This window comes from Pteronotus mesoamericanus, unplaced genomic scaffold, assembly GCF_021234165.1.
Source record: "Pteronotus mesoamericanus isolate MK-2021 breed Mesoamerican mustached bat unplaced genomic scaffold, CSHL_Meso_final contig_100, whole genome shotgun sequence".
In the NCBI taxonomy this organism is placed as follows: Eukaryota; Metazoa; Chordata; class Mammalia; order Chiroptera; family Mormoopidae; genus Pteronotus; species Pteronotus mesoamericanus.
The window spans coordinates 4063073-4087846 of record NW_026554999.1 but is presented as its reverse complement, the minus strand read 5'-3'; the positions used below and the strand labels follow the sequence as shown (position 1 = coordinate 4087846).

Sequence of the window (24774 nt, the reverse complement as noted above, 5' to 3'; positions counted from 1 at the left end):
CCGTATCTGTGATTCTGTCTCCGTTCTTCTTGTTTGCTTAGTTTGTGTTTTTTAGATTCAATTGTTGATTGATATATATTCATTGCCACTATATTGTTTACAGTTTTGGTCATCTTCTTTTTCTTAAATAAGTCCCTTTAACATATATAACAGTGGTTTGGTGATGATGAATTCCTTTAGTTTTCTTTTGTCTGGGAAGCTCTTTATCTGCCCTTTGATTCTAAATGATAGCTTTACTGGGAAGAGCAATCTTGGCTGTAGGTTCTTGCTTTTCATGACTTTGAATATTTCTTGCCAGTCCCTTCTAGCCTGTAAAGTTTCTTTTCAGCAATGAGTTGACAGACTTATGGGAACTGCCCTGTAGGTAACTAACTGCGTTCCTCGCTGCTTTTTAAGATTCTCTATCTTTATATTTTGGCATTTTAATTATGGCGTGTCTTGGAGTGGGCTTCTTTGCATCCAATTTGTTTGGGACTCTGTGCTTCCTGGATTTGCGTGTCTATTTCCTTTACCAAATTAAGGAAGTTTTCTTTCATTTTTTCAAATAGATCTCCAATTTCTTGCTCTTTCTCTTCTCCTTTTGTCACCCCTGTGACGCGAATGTTGGAACTCTTGAGCACCCTTATACAGTGTTTTGAACTCTGCACATGAAAGATCGCTTATTTATTTAATTTTTTTGAGTTTTGTTCTGCTCTTTTATTTGGGCCATGTTTCTTTGTCTCCTCATTTTAGCAGCCTCCCTGTATTTGTTTCTGTGTATTAGGTAGAGTTGCTATGACTCCTTGTCTTGGTTGCATGGCCTAATGTAGTAGGTGTCCTGCAGGGTCCATTGGCACAGTCTCCCCTATCACCCAAACTAGGTATTCGAGGTGTGCCTTTTATGTGGCTCAGTACACTCATCTCTTGTAGTTGAGCCTTGATTGTTGGTGGCAGGTCAGTGGGAGTGATTTACCCAGGCCAGTTAGCTGCAAGGACGGCTGTGACCACTAACTATCCACCTCTACCCTTTGGAGGATCAGCTGTGCAGGCACAGGTTGGTGGTCCTCTGACGTGGACTGTAGTTGTCCACAGAGTGTGCAGGCTCTGGGGTTTCCCCAGGTGATGCAGGCCAACGTCAGCCCCCACCTATATTCTACCTAGGGCCACCATGTCTCAGCTATACAGCAATCTGAAATGGCTGCTGTTTATGCTGGGCTTAGTGATTCCCAGGTGAAGCCAAGCTGTGACTCTAGACTAGCTGCTGCTAGTGCTGGGCCTGAGGCCCTATAAGGAGATGGGGACTGGGGGCTCACTGAGGCTGGCTGTTGCCTGTTTTAGAGAATTTAGGAAGTTGTAAAGCATGAGCCTAGACCAGCTATTCATATGGAAAAGCAGCTTGGGTGGGCCTGTAAGTTGGGTGGGCCTGTAAGTTGGGTGGGATGGAGTCTCTGGGCATCTCCAGCATGCGGCAGTGTTAGCCTGGCTGTTGGAGTCTCACACACAGCATCAACCTGTAGGCTCTGTGGCTCTGTGGGGGGTGGGTTCAGAAAAAGGGCAATCTACTGCTTTTCTGTCTGGGAGAAGGCTGTCCCCCGGCTTTCATATGATCATCAATGAAGTATCATTGGCATTTGATATTAGATACTTCACGTTCTTTCTTTATGCTACTTGGGTCTTTCAAGCTGCTACCCTAGTGTTGGACGAGAGAGGGTGTGTTTGACTAACTCTGTGTGTGGGTTCTTTAAGAGGAAGTGCTTGGGACTCCAGAAGTATCTTTCACTGACTCAACCCCTGTTGGTTTTTGCAGTCAGAAGTTATGGGGACTTATCTTCCTGGCACTGGAACCCTGGGCTGTGGGCCTGGTGTGGGGCTGGGACTCCTCACTCCTGAGATATCCTTCCTGAGTTTTTATCCACCACACGTGGATGTGGGTCCAGCCTGTTCTGTGTCTCTGCTCTTCCTGCCAGCCTGGATGGATGTGGTTTCTTTAATTCTGTAGTTGTCAGACTTTCATTCAACTCAGTTTCTGACAGCTCTGAGTGATGATAGTTCTATATCTTAGCTGTAATTTTGGTGTGGTTATGCAAGGAGGTCAGCTGTGTTTACTTATGCCTCCATCTTGACCGGAAGTCCCTCTGTTTGTTATTATTAATGTTTTGAGTGTATGATTTGGAGAGAAGAGGGTACATTTATTATTTTGTGTGACATATGAGATTTAGTGGCCTATGTATTTCAAAATTTAGTTCATTTTTTAAAAAGTTAATATTTTAATAAAATTAACCACAATATATAAAATAAAAATGATTTTAGTTGGCATGATGTATTTGTTTAATATTAACTGTCTGTTTTTGATGAATAATGTTATTTCTTCTTTGCTTTTAAGGCCCGTTTTCTGCTTTCAAAAGTCAACCCTTCACAGACTCATAATAATATGTATGCCTGGGGACAGGTAAGTGTAAATAGCAGATCTTGGAAGTTCTTTGTGTATTTATAGTTTGTTATTTTAGTGAGAGCTACGTTTTTCCCTATGTATTTGATAATGATTTCTTTTGCAAAAGTAGTGAAAAAATAAGTAGAAAACAGCATTAGTATTTGGTGACACCATAGAAAATAAAAAAAAGTGATCGTATCAAATAGATGGAACCTTTTATATTCCAAATTTAGCACCACACTCTTGAGAAAAAAGCAAGAAAATGTGTAAGTTAAGATAGAAGTGATGATTAAATTTAATGCTAGGCCATGAACCGCATAAGGCAACAGATAGTAAGCCAGGAGAGGTCAGGGATTATAGCTGAGCAGGAGATGCTGGAGGCCTGGAAATGATTATTAGTATACTTTGATTTAGTAGAAGTTTTACCACTTGATACATCAACATTTATCAGGTAGCCTATATGCAGGACTCATATAGTTGTATTTTAGGGTACATTGCATTCATTGCTGCCTTTGAAGAGCTTGTAATCTATTATTAGAGATAAGATACATATCTAAGGAATTGAAATACAATACAGAATGGGATATGTGCTTTTAGAAATTTGTATTGCAGAAGTTAGAAGAGGAAGATAGGAGGAGGTCACATGTGAGCAGCAGGATGCGGCGTGTGATTAGAAGAATGGACATTTCTGTAGAATGATTATTATTTCAGTAGGTGGAAATTACATAAAGAAGGGAATAGAGGATAGCATGGGTTAAGGTACAAAGTACATGTAGGGATGAATAGTAGAGCATAAAATTGGAAAAGTATCGTATAGCCAAATTGTGGAGGATCTTGAATGCCAGGTTTAGGACTGAGGAGCTGAGTCTTTATTTGTTAAGAATGGAATGTTATTGGAGGTTTTTTGATAGAGAAGTGAATTTGAGTCTTAGGAATATAGTTGGATGGTAAGATTGATTGGGAACAGTCTGTTGATTGAAATTGTATCTATTGAAGTAATGCAAGTGAGAGGAAGTGAAGGCAGGATGGTGAAAGTTGATAGATTTGGGAGATAGCTCCAAAGCAGACACAGTGGGACTTGATTAGAAGTCACATGAAAGTAAAAGTTATCCCAAGGCAAGAAAGCTATACACAAAATCGGGATCCTGATTGGATCCTGGATAGAAGGGAGAGAGAGCTTATAAAGAAAATAGTTGGGATGATTTGTGAGATTTGAGTAGGGGTTATATGTCAAGATGCTAGTATAATATTATCAAATTTCTTGCGTGTGATAATGGTGTCGATATTATGTATAAGGTACATTCTAAAAGGTTTCGGGGGTAAAATGTCATGATGGCTTGAACTTGCAGAAGAGATTAAAGAAGAAAAAGAAAGAGAAAAGCCTATTTTAAACTCTGAAGTTTAATTATTAGTGCCTGAAAATAAAGGTATGTGAGGTATAGATAAGAGCCTAAGGTCTTTCTTGGCCTGTGACTTTTGTAAGATATTATGGTAATATTTTCATAGATAACAATCATTGTAATAACTAATAAGTTGAATCTGTATTATGTTTTGGTTACTATGCTCAGCTTTTTATGCACTTCTTTTTAATTATTAAAACATTTGTATGAGGTTGGTAGTATTAACCCTATTTTTCAGAAAAGGAAGTTGAGGACTTTATAGATTAACTAGCTTACGCCAGGTTATACAGCTAAATTGTGTCAATGTCCTCCCGGTTTGAACCTAGGCCAGTGTGACTCCACAATCTGAATTTTTATCATTAAATGAAACTGATGACTGTAATTTAAGGAATTAACTTAGTAGCCAAGCATTTTACTAAAAAGTATGGAATCTAATACCTCTTAGGTTTCTTTTTGTCAAAAGTCAAGTACCCAGTGGTAAGTACTGTCCGTGAATGGGCTGGAGGGGGCACCACTGCGCCACGGCTCTGTGACAGGGTGCTGCAGGCCGCCGCCGCTGCGGTGCTTCATACACCCATCGCATAAAGCCCGCGCCTCTCTGCCTAATCTTGGCTGTATTTTAAAGAGAAAAGGGGTGTATCTGAAAGATTGTGATCAACCAACTGCAATTAAAAAAAAAGATTTTATCTATTTATGTTTAGGGAGAGGGGACGGGAAGAAGAAAGAGAGGGAGAGAAAGAGAAACATCCATATGTGAGAGAAACATGGATCAGTTGTTTCTCGCATGCCCCCAGCTGGGGATCTGGCCTGAAAACCCAGGCATGTGCTCTGACCAGGAATCAAACCAGCAACCTTTTGGTTTGTGGAATGACACCCACCCCACAGAGCTACACCAGTCAGGACCCAGCTACAAATTTTCAACAAGATTGAGTTGAGCATTATTACTTATAATTTCAAATAAGGTCTTCTAGAATATAAATCAGAAAGTCCATATATATACTTTTTGTCTTGACTAGGAAAAATAGATCTGGACTTGGGTGAATTGAGTTAGAAAATATGTATAAAATGAAAAAAAAATCAGTATAATTATAGGAAGAAAAAAAAGTTGCCAGGTTATTATTAGTTTGTCACATCGTTGAGGCCTTTGCTTCTCTTTTAACTATGAATGTAGACTAAGGAAAAGTATGTCAGTGTTACGAAATAATAGATTTTTCAAAAGAGGTAATAATAATGGCTGAAACATGTTGTATGGCTACTCTGTTCCAGGTAATGTTCTGTTTTCTTTATACAATTTAATTCATTTAATCATTACAACAGTCATGTGAAATAGGTCCTTATTTTACAGATGAGGAAACTGAAGCAGAGAGGTTAAGTAACTTCCTCAAAGTCACATAGGCAGTGAGTGGCAGAGCCAACATTTGAACCCAGGCAGTCTGGCTTCGAACTCTGAGCTCTTAATCCTCATGCTGTTGCCTCCTTCATTAGCAAGGTTTTCAAGGTTTTAATAATTAACATATAAAACACATAAAATAATTGAATTTCCTTTGTTTAGGAGATGTAGGGCATGTCTGTTGTAATATGTCAGACTAGACCCACAGGAGCTATAAATTCTCATCTCACATTTGCCACTGACTTTCTGATCTCCTCTGAAAAATTACTTAATTTCCTTTTTAGACTTGATATATTACTGATAAATAATAACTTGAGTATCAATTAAAAAATCTAAAAATTCAATATAAAATCTTCTTGCTGTAATGAAATTTCATTATTAAAGGGTTGGATTACCTGGGTCATTCTATCAATATTGTTTTCATTAAAATAGAAGTTGGGAATTTCCCCTAACACTTGTTAATTACTTAGATCTTGCAGAAATAAATTAAAATGATTTGAAAACTTGTAAGCATATTTTAAAAAGTGATGTTTGTTTCTTTCCAGATGGCATTTCTGTTAAAATATGTACATTTGGCGTTTTATTTTAGTAAACAGGCAGCAGTAAGGAGACTTATTCTTTAGAAGTAATAAAAGAACCAGTTTATTCAAGAAAATTAACAGTACTGTAAAGATTAAGCTGGATATGGAGCTATTCTAACATCAGTAGGTAAATTGCAATACAGGTATGATGCTGACCAGTTGGAGTTAGTGCAGACCCCGCAAGTTAAAGGACATGGTCTATAACTAGACTGCATGCACTTCAGATGCCAGCTGCAAGTAGGATCCTGGGCTACCCACACTTCCAACCAACTAGCTACAAATCCATGTGTGTCTTTCAGGGGGTTCCCATGATTCCAGTCAGGTTCAGTAATTAAAGCAACTCATAGAACCCAGGAAAGCACCTTATTTATGATAACGTTATTATTATTAAGGTTACAAATTAGGACCAGCCAAATAAAGAGACAGAGCGAGAGGTCTGGAAAGGTCCCAGATACAGAGCTCTGTGCCCTTTCTCCATGAAATTGGGGTGCAGCATCATCCCAGCACATTGATGTTTATCAGTCAGGAAACTGCTGAGCTTTGGTATCCAGAGGGTTTTTTTGGGGTGATTCCTTTCCATAGGCGTGATTGATTAAATCATGGGCACCTGATTGAGCCCAGTCTCCAGCTCTCCCCTCCCACTGCTCTCTTTCCCCCTCCTTCCTGGAGGTCTGCTTGTCTTAAAACCCAATGCTCCCATCACATTGTTGATCTTTCTGGTGACTGGCCTCCATCCTGAGTCATCTCATCTCATAGCACAAACTCAGGTGTGATCTGAGGGGCTCATAAACAACAAAGACACAACTGTTAGGAAATTCCAGGGATATAGAAATTCTCTCTCAGGAACCCAGGGACAAAGGCCAGTCACATTCTTTATTATACAGCAGGAAAATCGGCATTATTCTTCAAATTATTTCCTTGTTTGTTTTAAACATTTGCTTATAGATTGGAGGATATCACACTGTTTTAATCATAGCAAATATCTTTTTTTCTAGGAGTCTGGAGCACCTATTCTTACAGACGATGTTAGTTTACAAGTATTTATGGATCATTTGAAGAAACTTGCTGTGTCAAGCGCTGCTTGAAGTGCTAAACATGTTAAAGACATTTAAGAAGATGGAATAATATTTCAATTTTATTTTTTCCCTTTTTCAATTAATCTGTGGAAATCAACGGAGATCTCTCTCTAGACTCTTTTTGTATTAGTATGGTTTGAGACATCATAATGGAAAAATGTTCACATTTGTAGGTTAAGCTGGAAAATAAGAGCGATATGAACAAACTTACTTTGCTTGCTGCAGTATTATAATTGGTTTTGGAAACTTGAGGTCTTTTAACTTAACTATGTTAAAGAGTAAAATAGAGTTTGTCCTGTATTAAAGAGACATAGATCATTTGTATATTGCAGATAAACCCAAGTGGCACTGACTGTCCGTACTGACTTTTAAAAACTTGTTTCTCAATTTTGACTAGAAAGTAAACAAAATCATCAACAGTAATGATAAATGTGAACATTTTTGCCTATTCATTGAATATTTTTCTGTGATTTTCATCAGTTATATATACATTTTTTCTGTACTTAATCTGTTAAGGCAGATTTATTTTTATGATGTCTTATTTAGAAATTATTTGACTGTTTGGTAATTTTCATGAAAATAATTTAATGTTTTTGGTCATTTGGAAAAATAGTTTAAATATGAAAAGTGTTTTTGGGTAATAATCCCCAAACTGACAATAAATGTGAAATTCCCACATGTACTCAACTTATGTGATTAAAAATGACAGTTTTTTAAAAAGGGAGATAGGAAATAAACCATTTTATGAGAGTTCATTTTAGAAAGCCTTTGCAGTAAAAATGACTTGTAATTACTAACCCAAATTTGGTTTTCACTGCACAGCTTTGTTTTTCCCCTTGCTTTTCTGAGGTAAATTTTACCCTAAATCCTTCAGTATTTTATCACTATTTTGGGAGTTTACACACTACTTTTTGTTTCTGCTTTCATTCTGTGAAATTTATTAAGTCGTGGTTCTTACTGAAACAGTATTATATAATATTTTGTTGAATTATCTCATGTGATGCTTAGTTCTGTTTTGATTTATTCATTAGTATCATTCACATTTACCTTTTAAAGTTTACTTGTAGCAAATGTTTACATTGCTAAAGCCAGATATATTTAACAGTGAAATTTACATCAAGTACTGCAAATATAAAGTGGTGCTACAATATGTGCTTAGAAGGATAGTTTTGATTATTGTACTTGCATGAACACAATTATATGATGGTAAAACAAATTTTAAAAAATTGTTTATGTTATACTCTATTAGATTAAATAATTTGCTCTGTTCCATTTTATTTGGCTTGAACTGCGCTAAGCATAAATACCAATAAAATATACTTTACTCTGTTTTCCTGCTTATTTTAAGATCTAGTGAAGCCTGAGTAACTTAATGTGAAAGTTGAGCGTTTTAAAATTTGCTGTTAGTAGGTTAAAAAGTCAGTCATTTATTTAGAATAACAGCTGTAGTGAGATATAATTCACACACTATACAACTCATCCATTTAAAGTGTACAGTTCAGTGGGTCATAGAATATTCCGAGCTCTGTTACTGTCACCATAGTCAATTTTAGAGCATTTTCATCACCCCCAAAATAGTACTCATTTTTGCTCTAAGGAATTGTTTTTTGAAGTTAACATGTTTTGAGTTGAAGAAAGACCCTGTGATGATAATAGATGTTTAATTTACCTGGCCCCTTATGTCCACTAAGACTACATTGTTTCTTCTCGTGAATGATGTTGGTACCCTCAATGGCCCTCTTCTCCATTAAAGTTGAAGGTGCTAAAGTACTTTTGTATTTAAGGGATAAGGATGAATAAATACGTCGTCATACTCTTTTAGCCTACCATTTGAAAAAGATCACCTGGATTATTTTTGTGTATAAGTTAACTATTACTAAATTGATAGCTATTTAAATAGACTGTTGAAGGAAGAAATGTTAACTATTCTAATGAGCTTAGAGTAGATAAGGGATATTTGCTAAATTACTAGCAGCAATAAGAAGCTTGGGTATGTCCAGGAATATTTTGAAATACATTTTTGAACTTACCACCCTTACTGACCTTCTCTCTAAAAGTGACATTACACCGACGTCCTTTATGTACACTTATATTTTGGTGTAACAGCATAAATTTATTTTATAGGCTGATTCCGAAAGTAAGTTGATATTTTCTCTTCCACTTCCGCTATCCAGTTCCCCACTTGATAAACTTCCCTTTTGTTCCTTATCTCGGGGACTGTATTTAATGAATGTGCTTATTGTCCAGTCTAGACCAGAAATAAGGGAATTATTTTCAACTTTTACTCTCTTCAACATCATCCAGTTCTACCTCACCAATATCTCCATGTCTACTTACTGTTCTCCGTCTTACTGCTATTCTACCTTCATCATATCTAACCTGGTGTGGTGAAACAGCCTCCTAACCAGTCTGCGTTCTCTTTTTCTTTATCCTGCTCTTAAATTCACTGAATTCAAATCTGATCATGTTATTCCTGTTGTCCTCAAATTCTGAACACTGGCCTGGTGACATGTACTATACACTAAATTGAATCCCATTTTTTTGCAGTGGGTTTGCCACCAGAAAGAACACCAGTGTGAAAACCACTGATAAATCTAAGCCCAACAGGGAAAGTTAAAGACTCAAATCAGCGTTGTCATCACTGGACATGTAGAATTGGGCAAGTCTCCTACTCCTCTGACATACAAATGTGGAGAGATTGACAAAAGAAGCATTGGAAATTTGAGAAGGAGGCTGCTGAGATGGGAAAGGGGTCCTTCTGGTGTCTTGGGTCATAGATAAACTGAAAGCTGAACGTAAGTGTGGTATCATTGTTGATTTCTCCCTGTGGAAACTTGAGACCAGCAAGTATTGTGTGATCATCATTAATGCCCCCAGACTTTATAAAAAAAATGATTACAGACACATGTCAGGCTGACTGTGCTTTCCTCACTTTTGCTGCTGGTGTTGGTGCATTTGAAGCAGGCATCTCTAAGAATGGGGAGACTTATGAGCAGGCCTTCTAAGCTTCTACACTGGGTGTGAAACAACTAGTTGTTAACAACATGGATTTCAGTGAGCTGCCTTACAGCCCGAAGAAATACGAGAAAATTGTTAGGGAAGTCAGCACATTAAGAAAATTGGCTACAACTCTGACACAAGTAGCATTTGTGCCAGTTTCTGGTTGGAATGGCAACAACTTGCTGGAGCCACGTGCTAACATGCCTTCGAGGGATGGAAAGTCACCTGTAAAGATGGCAGTGCCAGTGGAACCTGCTGCCTGAAGCTCTGGATTGGTTGGTCTTACCATCAACTTGTCCAACTGACAAGCCCTTGCACCTGCACCTGTGGGATAACTACAAGATTGCTGCTATTGGTACTGTCCCTGTCGGCTGAGTTGAGACTGGTGTTCTCAAACCTGGCATGGTGGTTACCTTTGCTCCAGTCATGTTACAACTTGTTACAACTGAAGTAGTCTATTGAAACGCACCTTGGAGTTTCACGCACCATGGAGCCTTGAGAGAAGCTCTTCTGGGACAGTGGGGGCTTCAGTATCAAGAACATGTCTGTCAAAGGTGGTGTTGTGATAGCAAAAATGACCTGCTAGTGGAAGCTGCTGGCTTCTCAGCTCAGGATGATTATCCTGAACCATCCAGGCCAAATCAGTGCTGGACGCACACCTGTGCTGCACTGTCACACAGTTCAGTGCTCACAGATCTGCTGAGCTGAAGGAGAAGGTTGATCAGCATTCTGGGAAAAAGCTGGAAGATGGCCCATAGTGTCTGAAATCTGGTGATGCTGCTATCATTGATATGGTTCCTGGCAAGCCCGGGTGTGTTAAGGGCTTCTCTGACTGCTCCTCTGGGCTGTTTTGCTGTTTGTGACATGAGAGAGTTGCTATGTGTGTCATCAAACGGTGGACAAGAGGGCAGCTGGAGCTGGCAAAGGCACCAAGCCTGCCCAGAAAGCTCAGAAGGCTAAATGAATATTATCCCCAATATCTGCCACCGCAGTTTTAAATCAGTGGTGGAAGAATGGTCTCAGAATGCTTTGTCTCAATTGGCCGTTTAATAGTAAGACTGGTTAATGATTACAGTGCATTGTAATTCCTTCAGAAGGGAAAGAGAATGTTTTGTGGACTTTGTGTGTGTGTGCGCGCGCGCGCGCACGTGCATGGCAGTTTTTAAGTTAATTAATTTTGGGGTGTAAAAACTATAAACAGACAAGGCCTACAGATTTCTCTTTGGACACACCCACAGCGTGGCCCTGGTGGCCTGTCGTCTTGGTGTGTTGGCCTCAAAAACAATGTCCCCATTAGTGTCACAGCCCTCTACGGGCCTGAATTTTCTTCAGCCCGTGCAGGTCTTTACGGAGGTGGTCGTCAAGACCATTGGCCAGGACCGGGCAGTACTTTCCATCCTGCACACATCCTGTCTGTTCAAGAACCAGGCTGGGACCTTGTACTGGTATGGATTCTGCAAATGGCAATCACGAGTTCCATTTCATCCTCAGTGAGCTCTCCTGCCCTTTTGGTGAGGTTGATGTCTGCTTTCCTCAACACCACACAAGCATATCTTAGCTTCATACCCTTAACTGCAGTGACAGCAAAGGCTATTTCCTGCTGCTCATCCATATTGGTGCTGAGTACTTGCAAAATGTGCTGCGGCTTCCTAAGGGTCCCTAGAGACAGGGCAGCAGCCCCAGGGGCGGCACATAGGCTTCCCTATGGAAGAAACCTACATTATTAGTTTTTAAAATCAATGTTTTTTAATGGAAACGACCAAAAATCTGTCTCAGAATTTTGAAACTCATTAAAACATAATTTAATGAGAAAAAAATTGAATCACAGCTCTCCCCTAGAAAAATAGTACAAAGGACGCTTTTGAAAAGGTAGCATTGGAGATGGGTCTGTAGTTCTACCTACACATTAATCTTAGGTGTGGTCTTTGAGATCTGTTCAGTGACAAAAGCAAATACATTCTTTATTGGCTCTTACAGATTAAATGCTATGGCTTTATTGGACTTGGTGTTATTTTAAATGGTGTGGACGTGATATTTTTTTCGGTTATTTTTCAAACAGTGCTGACAGATTAGGATTATTTGCTTTCTAATACCCATCTTTGCATTTTTATTTTCATTTTTCCATGCCTCCAATATATATACACATGTACTTTTTGTACTTTTACATGCTTGATTTGTATTCATCTTGAGCATTTTATCAAGTACTTACACAGATGTTCCTGTTTTGTTTGCTTTTTAATAGTTTACCTAATGAAATTAAAACATTCTCCTTTCTTATGTTTTATTCTTCCTTTATTCAACCTATTGAAGCAAAAGCTGGTCTAGGTTTAATGTATTATTAGCTGGTGAATGTAATAATATGTATGCAATACCAGGTATAGCATAATGAAGTTATGTTAGTAAATCAGATGTTTTTCTTTTCCACCTATGGATTATACTGACACGAAGCCTAATTATTTGGGTTGAAGGTGAGATACCGGGAAACCAGGGATTTTTTACCCCTAAGAAAATGGAAAAAAAATAAGTTAATGGTAATACTTCTAAAGCACTTGGAAAATAGGTAGAAATATTAACTCGAGGCTTTTTTTTAAAAGATCAACATAAAGCTATGTATTTTTAAAAGTTAGGGATAAAGACCAAACCAGGATATGTAACTTCCAAGCCAGACTAACTTCCAACCAGTAGAAGAAAAGAAACAATAAAAGTAATTTGATTAATCAAAGAGAAGACAAGAAAGGTTAAAAAGGCAGTAAAGGGAAAGCATGGTAAATGAGAAATACAAAAAGGAGAAAAAATGGATTAATATTTTTAGTATATTTTATGAAAATGGAATGATATTTATTGGCCTCTCACTGTAGTAAACAATTTTACATGAACTAATTTTGAACCTTTCACAAATTTGTCTTAAGACAATAAAAACTGATCTTTTCACATATCGATGTTCTCCACAGAACAGCCAGATTTCAATCTTTGTTCATATTTAATTCAAGAACATTTTTATTAACTTCAAAATTATTTCCTTTTTCTTTAGTAAATTTTTAAGAATAAAAATTCAGTTACAGTTGTTATACAATGTTATATTAGTTTCAGATGTATAATATAATGATTAGACATTTATAACTTACAGAGTGATCTTCCCCAATAAGTCTGGTACCCATCTGACACCATACAGAGTTATTAAAATATTATTGAATATATTCTCTATGCTGTACTTTACATTCCTGTGACTGTTTTCATAACCAGCAATTAATACATCTTTATCCCTTCCCTTTTTTTACTCATATCCCCAATCCATTCTCATCTGGCAACCATCATTTTGTTCCTGTAGCTAGGAGTTTATTTCTGTTCTGTCTGGTCATCTATTTTGTTCTTTAGATTCCATGTGTAAGAGACATCATGTGGTATTTGTCTTTCTCTCACTTATTTCACTTAGCATAATACTTTCTAGTTCCATCCATGCTGTTGTAAATGGTAAGATTTTACTCTTCTTTATGGTTGAGTAATATTCCATTTTATACATCAACTATAATTTTACCTACTTGTTTATCAGTGGACACTTAGGCTGCCTCTGTATCTTGGCCTTGTAAATAATGCTGCAATAAACGTAGGGATGCATACGTCTTTTTGAATTAGTGTTTTGTGTTTCTTTGAATACCCAGAGTGGAATTGCTGGGCCCTTCTTTGTTACTTGTCATAGCCTTTGTGTTAAGGTCTGTTTTGCCTGCTATGGATATTGCTACCCCAGCTTTTTTTTTTTCATCTCCACTTCTCAAAATACCTTTTTCTATCCCTTGACTTTTAGTCTGTGTCTATCTTTTGCTATGAATTGAGTCTCTTGGAGACAGCATATATATATGGGTCTTTTGTCTTATTAATTCAGCCACCTTATGTCTTTTGATTGGAGTATTTAATCCATCTACATTTAAAGTAATTATTGATAAATATGTAGGTATTGCTATTTTATTCATATTTTTATTCTTTTTTTGCTCTTCTTTTTAAAGAAGTCTCTGTAGTGTATCTCGTAATACTAGTTTGGTTGTGATTAATCCCTTTAGCTTTTTCTTGTTTGGGATCAAAAGTTTCTTGTTTTTGTTTTCTTTTGAAGCAACAGATACACAAGAAGGAAGATTCATAGAGATTCACAAAAATTCTACTTCACAACACATTCCTAAATTCTTAGAATTGCTTCTTCAGGGTTGATTTTAGCAGCTTTCAGAAGCTCATTGGTGAAAAAATTTCCACTGAATATATAAACTAGAAAATTTGAGATAAATTTCTATTACATGTGGTAGAAACCCTCCAAAGTTTTTTGTTTTCAAAAATGAGATCAAATGGCTGAATATTGGTAAACATTGACATTCTTGATCCAGTGTTTTAGAACAAATGTCCAGTTATGGGGAAAACAATCATTTAAACATGGCTCCTTTAATTTCTTTTGCCATGTATGACCAAAATCTTTTGTTCATTATCTGATGTTCTTTAAAATTTAATTCTTTCTTCAATGTAAGTATTTATTTTCTTACATTTTGTTATTGTATGGTTGATAGCCTTCTCTACAATTTCTGTGCACCAATCCTCAAGGAAAAAATTCAAAGCTTAGTGCTACATTGCACATTGTTCAAGCTTGATTTAGACTGCAACTATCCAGGCCAATTAAGAAGCATTTTAATAACCAACCCATCAAAAAGTTTTCCTCTAATGAATTTCAGAAAAGACTTGATGTTACAATCATACATATACCACTTAGGAATATAGAAGTAGTTGAAAGTTGAAATTGTGGAATTTTGGAGTTAAAGGGTCCATTGAGGTCAGTAAGCCCCATCTTACCCGATTCAAGAATTCCCTCATAATATTGCCGATGTTTGGGCATCTGGCCTCTGCAGAATCCTTTCAGTGACAAGATTAGGCAGCTGTAAATTGCTGAATGCTGTGAGTGACACTTTTAAAGATAATGTCAGTGAGTTAGGAAGGTTTAATATGTGACATACGAAACTAAGCCTCAGTCAGTGTTTGATGGAGAACACTTGAATCTGTTTTACACAGTACATTCTGAGGGACTGTGATCACTGACCCACAAAGCCATCTGCCACTGTGATACCGTCATTAGAAGAGAGTGGGGAAGTCCACAGTGCAGGAGGTGTTTGCCATTTTAGAAATACACTTCCAAGCAGGACACTGTGCACCCAATTTCCAACAGAGAGCTCTATGTTTCCCACCTGCAATGATTGGAGTATTTCAGTGAGAAGGTGCATTGCAGAGCCGCGTGGTATGTATCTGTTTACTATAGGACATGTGGTCTGCTCTGGTGGGGAGATAACTTTTCTGACCTGTGTTATGCTAAGTGAAATAAGCAAGGTGGTAAAAGATAAATGCAGTATGATCTCACCTATAAGTGGAACCTAATCAACAAAACAAACAAGCATGCAAAATATAATTGGAGACATTAAAATAAAGAACAAACTGACAGTAACCAGAGGGGAGGGGAAAGAGGGGTAACCAGGGAAAGAAGAGGAAGGGGCAAATTATGGAACATGTATAAAGGGCGCATGGACAAAGCCAAAGGGGGGAAGGATTGAGGGTGGGAGGTGAGAGTGGGTGGGGTGGGGGAAAGTGGTGGCGGGAAAATGGAGACAACTGTACTTGAACAACAATAAAAAAAACGAAAAAAAGTAAAAAAAGATTTTGTTCAACTGCCCTAACACAGCTAAGCAGGCATAAAATGAGCCTATGGACATATTTAACCTGTTCTGAGGCCTGCACTCTTTGTTTTGGCCAAATAGGAAAACCCATAAAATCAGCAATTTTTGTAGGGGCTAGAGGATTTAAAAATAACAGCTCTGGAGTTTCGTTCTGAAATATAGTAAAAATGTCATTTTGAAGTGATAAGTATATCAATTAAAGAATCTCCAATAAGGAAGGGTCATATTTTACTTTATACAGGGCTGGGCAAAAGTAGGTTTTCCAGTTGTAATACAAATAAATAATACAATTATTAATAAATAATATTACAAGAATAAATTGTTTAACATACAGCTGTAAGCCTAATACCTCCCCCCCCACCATATAGTGGTTTTAAGCAGATCTTGTCTAAAAGCATTTTAAAAATAACCTAATTTTAAGGGATTAGCTAAAGCACATATGTGTATAACCCATGAACACAGACAACTGTAGTGATGGCCAGAGGGAAGGGGTGCCAGGGGCTGGGTGGAGGCGGTAAAGGTGGAAATGGGGACATCTGCAATAGCATCAACAATAAAAGAGAAAAAAAATTAACCTGATCTTAAAAAAAGAAAAAAATAACCTAATCTGCAGATGTTTAACAATCTTATAAAATCCTTGTGGAATCCTGATATGTCAAGTATTTTTCATGTTTGAAAACATTTGTAAAGTAAAATTCAACAGAGATGAGAGAATCATGGAGAAGTGCCTCTTAAACTTGATCATGCATAGGAATCACCTGGAGATAATGATAAAATTCAGATTTTGAAGTAGGCTTGAAACGGAGTCTGAGAATTTGCATTTCTAACAAGCTCCTGGTGATACCGGTGCTCTTTTCTGGACCAGAATTTACGTAGCAAATTTAATTAAAAGCAACATTTTCACGATGTTTTGGGACTTCTATAAGAAGAAGTTTAAGAGTCAGTTGGAAATGTACATTTTGGAATCAGGAGACTCAGGTTTGGCAATCATAAGCGTAGAATTCATAGCAGAATGGATTTGATGAGGCTGCTCTTATTTACTAAGTGTAAACAAGGTAGGTAGGGAGCCCTGAGTCAGACGCCATCTTCCTCTGTCGAGCACAGATTATGCCATCATGTGTGGTCTCTTGTAATGTTTAATTCTAAAATTTTATTTTTAATGAGAATGTTAAGCCAACTAATTTATCAAATATATCTTTTTTAGCAAGGAAATATTTCTATTAAAAGGCTCTCCAGTTACTGAAATATTAATGGTAGTACAATAATATCTCTAAAGAGATTGTTTTCACTGAACCCTGGGTTTTGATAATACCTGGAATCTGTATTTTAATAGAAGTGTTAAGAAAATAAGGTCTCCACTAGTAAACTGTGAAATGGCTTAATTAACCATTATCTTTAATTATTTGAGGGAAGACATATACTTCATTTTTTTGGACCATGAAATAGATTGTCAAGGCATGTTATGTTCTTAACTAGGTATGTTTATTTATTAATTGGTTCAACATTATGCTTTAGGTAGATATGGATCTTCCATAGGTTAGAAAAATAAATTTGAGCAGATTTTAGGCCAACAGGCTGCTGTTTTGTTTGTGTGTGTTATATCTTCTCATTTTATATATTTATAGTGGGCCTTTTCAGTATTTTTACTTATTGAGTACCATATGCACTTAAAACAATTTATTGATTTTAGGGGGAGGGGAGAGAGAGAGAAAGAGAAACATGGGCTTGTTGTTCCACTTATTTATGCATTCATTAGTCGATTCTTGTATATGCCCTGACCAGGGACTGAACCCTCGACCTTGGCCTATTGGGACACACTAACTAACTGAGTTGCCGTACACAATTTTGACATTGCTTGTTGTAAATGACTCTGATGATTAGTTTCCATTTGGAGTCTAGAGTTCAGCATGGTTTCAGGGAACTAATTTTTTTTAATTGCAGCTTTCTGGTGTGCTTACTCAGCCTACATGGTGATAGCTACATATGCTTCCCCATCTGTACCTTCCGGTTTTACGTCGATATCATTAGCTGTCTTTAATACTTAAGAATCTGTCTGTAATGAAGGCAAATAACTGCATTGAAACAAACCTGCACTTTACTGTAAGACCTTACACAAAATAATAGTTCCATGTAATGATGGGGGGTTTCTAATGAGTAAATAGATTATGAAGCTGTGATTGTCAAATAGAGATAAATTTAAACATGTCCTGACCTTACTTTTATTGAGTATAATCACAAAGTATGTTGAATAATGATGTAACTGTGCTATCTGTTATATGTTTCTGTTCCTATCATAAATAAAACCCACTTATAAATAAAATCTAAAGTTACCTCTGCAGAGTAAGACAAATAAATCCTTAACACAGTATACTAGACATGTCAATCATCAAGCCTACTATACCCCTGCCCACAGCTCTCTGCTGAGCTAAGCAGCCAGTCCCAGTTTCTTCCTGAAGCAAAAGAATGCGGTCAAGCTTCCTAAAGGCTCCTAAGTCATAGGCTGGCTGCTGACCTATTAAATGACTTGGTATGAAAATGTTTCTCCAGTAAATATAAGGTACTTGATTAATTATACTTTCCTCCTCTAAATCTTGAATAGGAAAATTCAGAGAACAAGTAGCTATTCTGTAATGAGAGGAAAAATGATAGAGAAGAAACAGGAGTATAAGGGACACATTGATGGTGGAATATGAAGGGAAATGTTCCCAAACTCCACTCGGGGGATAGTTCCTAGATAGCCTTGAAAATGGCAACATGGTGCAGCAGGTTTCTGCAGTGGTGTGTGGTGATGTCCTTCTTTGTCTGCTGGTTTTGCTCTGCAGGGTGGGGATCCTTCGTGGACAATAGCCATGGGAAGGGTGTTTGGGTAATGAGGGTTCTTCCTACTTGGAGTCTAGGCTAAGAATGGACACTCATTTGAACAACTCTATGACACCTTGTATGGTATCAGTAAGTGTTTCTTGGCGGTTGAAGCTAAAAAATAACTGAGAGATATTATCATTCAATGCTTTATATGCAATGGTATGAAGGTTATATAAGTGCTGATAGAGATAAAAAATGACTTATAGAGCAGTGCCTTGTTCTAAAAATATCAGTCGCTGATGATTCTAGAAACTTAGGAAAAAACCCCTAACCTATGGGTCACATATTTGCCGTGAGAGAGTCATGGATATTTATTTATCCTCTTAAAAATAATAATTTTATTCCAAATAATCAATAAAAGATTTTCTGTTTTAGATGACTCCTACATTTGAGTATATTTGTTCTTTATTTCTGAATCCTGTGATTTAAGAAAATTAATATTTTATTTCTAGCCTGGTCATTTTTACTAATATATTTTAGAAGCATTGTAAAACAAAACTTGTTAAGAGATAAAATTTGTCTGTTATCTCTCTGTTGCTAGATGTGTCATTGCATTTCTCTTTATTATTTTAACTTTCTACTTATTTGTAGAATTGCTAAACTGGCTCTTGAATTGAGTAATCATTTTAATTTATTCTGGAGTTTTATATTATAAGCCTTCAGTGAACAAAGGAGAGAATGACTCACAGGAGAAAATAAATAATGATATAATAAAATAACAAGAAAAACATTTCAGAGAAACATATTTAGAATGCTAAGTATTAAAAAAAGAAATTGCTAAGTATAAATTTCAATCAAGAGGTGAATATAAGACTTATGGTCAAGATGGAGGTATAGGTAGACATACTTCGCCTCCTCACGGAACCACAAAAAGAATTATGAGTAAATCTCAAAACAAATAACACCCAGAACTGTCAGAAAATCGAACTGTATGGAAGTCTACAACCAAGGATTTAAAGAAGCCACATTCATCCAGATGGGTAGGAGGGGCAGAGCCGCGGAAACAGGGCAGAGAGGAGAGGAGACCCAGTATGGCGCAGAGAGGCAGGAGGGGCCCAGGTGGTCCCACATTCACATGTGGTAGATATAAATCAGGAGGGATACTTTGGGAGCAAGTGATCCCAGCCCCAGGTCAGACAGGTCAGACTGCACAGTCCAGGGTTCTAGCACCAGGAAGATAAATCCCTGTAATTTCTGGCTATAAAAACCAGTGTGGGTTGGGGTGATGGAAGAAACTGCTGGATTTTCAGGAAACTACTTAAAAGGCCTGCATGGTCTTAAAATATACACAAACCCATCCGCTCTGGGATTCAACACCAGGGCAACAGCTGGAAGTGTTCCAGTCACATATGGGGAGTGGGTGAAGTGACTGGAAAAGGGGTGAGTGCCAGGCAAACCCCCAGAAGCCAGGCAGAGGCACAGTCCCATCCTTAAACCTCCCCCGACACACAGCCACAGCAGTAATGCGAGTTGCCCCACCCTGGCAATTATCTAAGTCTCCCGCCCACACAATTTACAGGTGCCTTTTATAGGAAGTCAAAGCAGCTCTATCTAATACACAGAAACAAACACTGGGAGGCTCCAAATTGAGGAGACAAAGAATGATGACCCAAATGAAAGAACAGAAAACCACAGAAAAACAACTAAATGAAATGGAGATAGCCAACCTTCTAGATGCAGAATTCAAAACAATGGCAGTGAGGATGCTCAAAGAACTCATTGAGTACAGCAACAACATAAAGGAAGAAATAGAGGTTACACTAAATGAAATAAAGAAAAATCCACAGGGAACCAACAGTGAAGGGAACAAAGCAGGGATTAAAATAAATGATTTGGAACATAAGGAGGAAATAAACATTCAACTAGAACAGAATGAAGAAACAAGAATTCAAAAGAAATGAGGATAGTATAAAAAGTCTCTGGGACATCTCCAAACATGCCAACATCCAAATCATAGGGGTGCCAGAAGGAGAGGAGAAAGAGTAAGAAACTGAAAACTTATCTGAACAAATAATGAAAGAAAACTTCCCTAATTTGGCAAAGGAAATAGACATACAAATCCAGGAAGCACAGAGAGTCCCAAACAAGTTGGACCCAAAGAGGACCACACCAAAACACATCATAATTAAATTGCCAAAGATTAAAGATAAGGAGAGAATCTTAAAAGCAGCAAGAGAAAGGCAGAGATTTACCTACCCTGGAGTTTCCATAAGACTGTCAGCTGATTTCTCAAAAGAAACTTTTCAGGCAAGAAGGGGCTGGAAAGAAGTATTCAAGTGATGAAAAGCAAGGACCTATATCCAAGATTACTCTATCCAGCAAAGCTATCATTTAGAATGGAAGGGCAGATAAAGTGCTTACCATACAAGGTAAAACTAAAGGAGTTCATCATCACCAAGCCATTATTACATGACATGTTAAAGGGACTTATATAAGAAAAAGAAGAAGGTCAAAACTATGAACATTAAAAAGGGAACAAATTCACAACCATCAACAACTGAATCTAAAAGAAAGAAACAAACAAACAAATAAACAAAAAAAAACCCCACTAAGCGAACAACCAGAACAGGAACAGAACCACAGGTATGGAGATCATTTGGAAGGTTATCAGCTGGGTGGAAGAAGGGGGACAATGGTGGAAAAGGTGCAGAGATTCTAAAGCATAATTGGTAGGCACAAAATAGGAGGATAAGAATAGTATAGGAAATGGAGAAGACAAAGAACTTATATGCACAACCCACAGACATGAACTAAGGGGGATATTGCTAAGGGAAGGAGGGTACTGGACAGAGGGGAGCAACGGAGGAAAAATTGAGACAGCTGTAATAACATAATCAATAAAATATAAAAAAAAGGTGAATATCGCTTGAGGCCAGTAACACATTTTCACCACAGGGGGGCAGTAGCTACCACATAACTGGAAACTCAAGTGCGTTTTACTATCTCCTCAGCTTCTGAACTTTTATTTGTGGATTTTTTTTTTTCTATCAACACCATGCCTTAGTGTTTGATTTTTGAAAGTTGATCTGTACTCCTGTCTGAAATAATTGGACTCCAAAGTAAAAATAGTTTGTTGATAGGGTACAAATTGGAAAGTATACTTGAGTACCACATCATGCATGAAAAGCTTTCAAAATATGAGTTCTCAGAACAAAATTGTAAGTACTTGACATTTTTTTATTCACTGTAAATCAATTCCTTTAAAAGCAGCAATTGTGGACTCTGTGGCACAATAAGTGGGGGTGGGATGGGATTTTGAGGTCACACATCATTCTAGCAGCTCCAGATGTGATCACATTTTTTCCATCTATAATTTCTTGTAGAATATTTAATATTTTGGCCAAATATCTATTTTGGTCACAACCTAGATATAGATTTAAATTATGATTATGCTCCTTATTTGTCAAAAGCACAAAAACCAAAATCAAAAAAATTTGTGTCAAAGTAATTTGAACAAGGAAACTGAACTAGAGAGAGAAAATTTTTAACATCTTAGAATGTTGTATGAGTGGAGAGCTTCTTCTGTGGGGATAAACAGCTCTGGTAACTGTTAGAAATAGTGGGTGTTCTCAGCTATTTTTAAGCATCAAGGTTTGAGTCTTGTTATTTCCAGTGGGGGTAATCAACAGAGTTTAGATTAAAAAATGCTTTTTCCTCCTTCTTCCCTCTCTCTCTCTCTTATAATCAAACATACTCTAATCTAGCAAGGAGGGAAAGAAAGACATAGCTTGTATATTTAAGGGGGAAAAAAAATCCACCTATGTTGACTTTATGCAAATTGCAGAGAATAGATGGTGACAGAATGAGGTGTTCAGGATCAGGGACTCTGGGACATGGCATGGCTCAAGTCCCAGCTTTGTCACTCCCCAGTTACCTCACTTTGGCCACATTTCCTGCCCTTTCTGGGCCTGCTCCCTCAGCTGTAAGAGAGGGACAATCATAGTACCTACCTCCTAGAGTTGGGTGAAGATTCAATGATTGGGAGCCTATAATGGGTTAGAATACTGCCTGGCACTTATTGAATGCCCTGTAAGTGCCGGCTGTCATCATTGTTGTGGAGGACTTATTACTCTCTGATTCTTCATTGTCTGTCAGGCACCCTGTATCATTATCTGTCTTTTATGGATGAAGAAACTAAGGCTTAAAGACCTGGTAAAAACTTGCACAGATGGTAAGTAGTAAAGTCCACAGATTATACAGTATGGATCATACACAAAGGCACAAGGAAATGTAAATATGCTTAACAGTAATTGATAACATGAATTGAGCACTCATTCTGTGCCAGGCGCTGTTCTGTCTGCTAAGCATAACCTCTAAGATAGGCACTATTAATTTTTTATTTATTAAAAATTGTGTATTTATTCTTACATGTTTAAACCTCAGTCACCTTCAGAGTACTCTACTTTTGATGCACCTATCAAAACATTTTTTCCACTGCTCAAAGCAGTTTTGAACTCATTGATTGTGATGCCTTTTGGTGCTTCTGTAGTTTTTTGTTTTACCTCTTCCACATTGGCAAAACGTTTCCCTTTGAGGACTTTTTTCCTCTGGGGGAAACAAAAAGTAGTCACTGTAGGGGAGATCAGATGAATAGGTAGGGTTGGGCATGGAGGTCATGCAGCTTTTGGTGAAAAACTGCTGAACACTCAAGTGTGCTCGTAAATCACCCATTAGATAAGCAATGTTATTACTCTTATTTTGTCAATGAGGAAACCAAGGCACAGATTGGTTTAATAACTGACTCAAGGTCACATAGCTACTTAGTGGTAGACTTGAGATGTATCAACTGATGGTTGTTGGCGTTGCGTTGGTGCCAATGTGGGCTGTGGTGAAGAAGGAAACTAGTGCAGAACAGCTCAGCTGTGATACTGCATGTCTGTGGAAATCAGCACAGCTATGGAACAGCTGAACAGTGATACAGTGCAGCTGTAAAAACAGCATGCCTCTGAGGCAGCCCTGGGGTCAGGTGCATCTCTGGGCAGACAGCTCTGCTCTGCCCTGTGCTGGTCTGCTCTACTCTGCTCCAGTGAGATATCTTCAGTATTTTAGCTCTAGCCTCTGGGAAAAGGTGTTCTTCACTGGAAAGGGCAAGTGTGCTCTCAGAGCCATAAGAAAGCTGACTATACAGACAGATGCCTCTGCCCCCGGACCCTATACCAATGAGGACTCCAAATCCTCTCAGTTTGATTGGTCCAAATGCATTGTCCTAACTGGTCAGAATGGAGCCTCTCCTTTGTTGGTGAAGATCCTGATGAGGATATAGCTGCACAGATCAGGTTGGATGGGGAAAAATGCAGTCCTATTGGTTGAAATAAGACTCCAGGAACTCCTTTATAAGGGCTGGCTCTGATGGCAGAAACACAGTGCAGGCAGGCACTTTAGTGCAGGCTTTTCCCAGAAGTGAAGTATACATGAGAAGTCCTTGTGCAGAAACAGCTGCTAGGCTCTTTTTTTTTTTTTTTTCTCCCTTCTGTTTTTTGATTTGAGCCCAGTCAGACACTGGAAGCCCTTTTTAATAGATATTTTCTTTCTCAGAGTTCACAGATGTATAGCCAAGCAGGTTGGTCTAGAATTCATTCTCTTTTTCTGCTCTTTTCCCTGATGATGATCAAAATTCCTAGGGAGCTTGTAAGAGGTCCTGCGATCAGGGAAGGGTGTTAGATGGGGCCATTCAGAAGAGTGACCTCTGGTTGGATGGAGGTAATTGGAAGCTCCTCACCCACTCCCTCGTCATGGAATGCTCTGTTCTACCCACTCTTCCCACCATCTGGAGGAATACATGACCCAGCCAAATTAAGGCCTCTACATAAACCTTTGAGATTCCAGTGGGTGAGTACAGAGATTACTTGTCATGTGGCCACCTGAGACAAGTCTAGTAAGTAAATTCTCTTGCTTGTTAAACCTACCACCTATCAATCTGGAGGGGTTTGTTTCTTTCTTTTGTCTCTGCTTACGCTCCATATATGGGGGCCACTTTATGAACCAACAAAGTGTCATTTGGTTACCACCGTCTTCTGGCTAGAAGGCTGTTCCGTGGGGACTTTGGCCATCAGCCTTCCCCTCACTCCCACTCCTGGGACTTGTGGGCCGTTTCTCTGGGTGGTGCTCCTGGAGAGCCCAGCCATGACCCCTGCTGACCAGGCTTAGACACCTGCTCACACTGGTCCCGCTGATCTTCCAAACTCAGCCGGTTCACACTTTGGCCGCTGGCTGTGGGGCTGTCCATCCCCACCTTGCTCAGTTTGCTGATTTTAAGGTACCTTCTGGACCCTTTGTTAAGGGCTTTGAAACTTTTTGTGGCTCTTTCCAGCTCCCCGATCCACGCCCAGGTACACCAGGGGAGGGGCGAGGTGTTG

The 24774-nt window shown here is 38.2% G+C and overlaps 1 protein-coding gene and 1 pseudogene across 3 annotated transcripts in view; one reads left to right on the top strand and one right to left on the bottom strand.

The window, feature by feature from the left end:
* Positions 1–8163, top strand: part of SEC23A (SEC23 homolog A, COPII coat complex component) — a 66773-nt gene extending 58610 nt beyond the window's left edge. For all 3 annotated transcript variants that reach the window (XM_054589703.1, XM_054589622.1, XM_054589784.1), the window contains exons 19-20: positions 2363–2428; positions 6777–8163. In XM_054589703.1, coding sequence (XP_054445678.1) covers positions 2363–2428; positions 6777–6866 — 156 coding nt within the window. In that variant the 3' untranslated portion in view covers positions 6867–8163. The remainder of the gene's footprint in view (positions 1–2362; positions 2429–6776) is intronic.
* Positions 8164–10498: 2335 nt separating this feature from the next.
* Positions 10499–24468, bottom strand: LOC129072666 (40S ribosomal protein S18-like; annotated as a pseudogene).
* Positions 24469–24774: the final 306 nt, after the last annotated feature.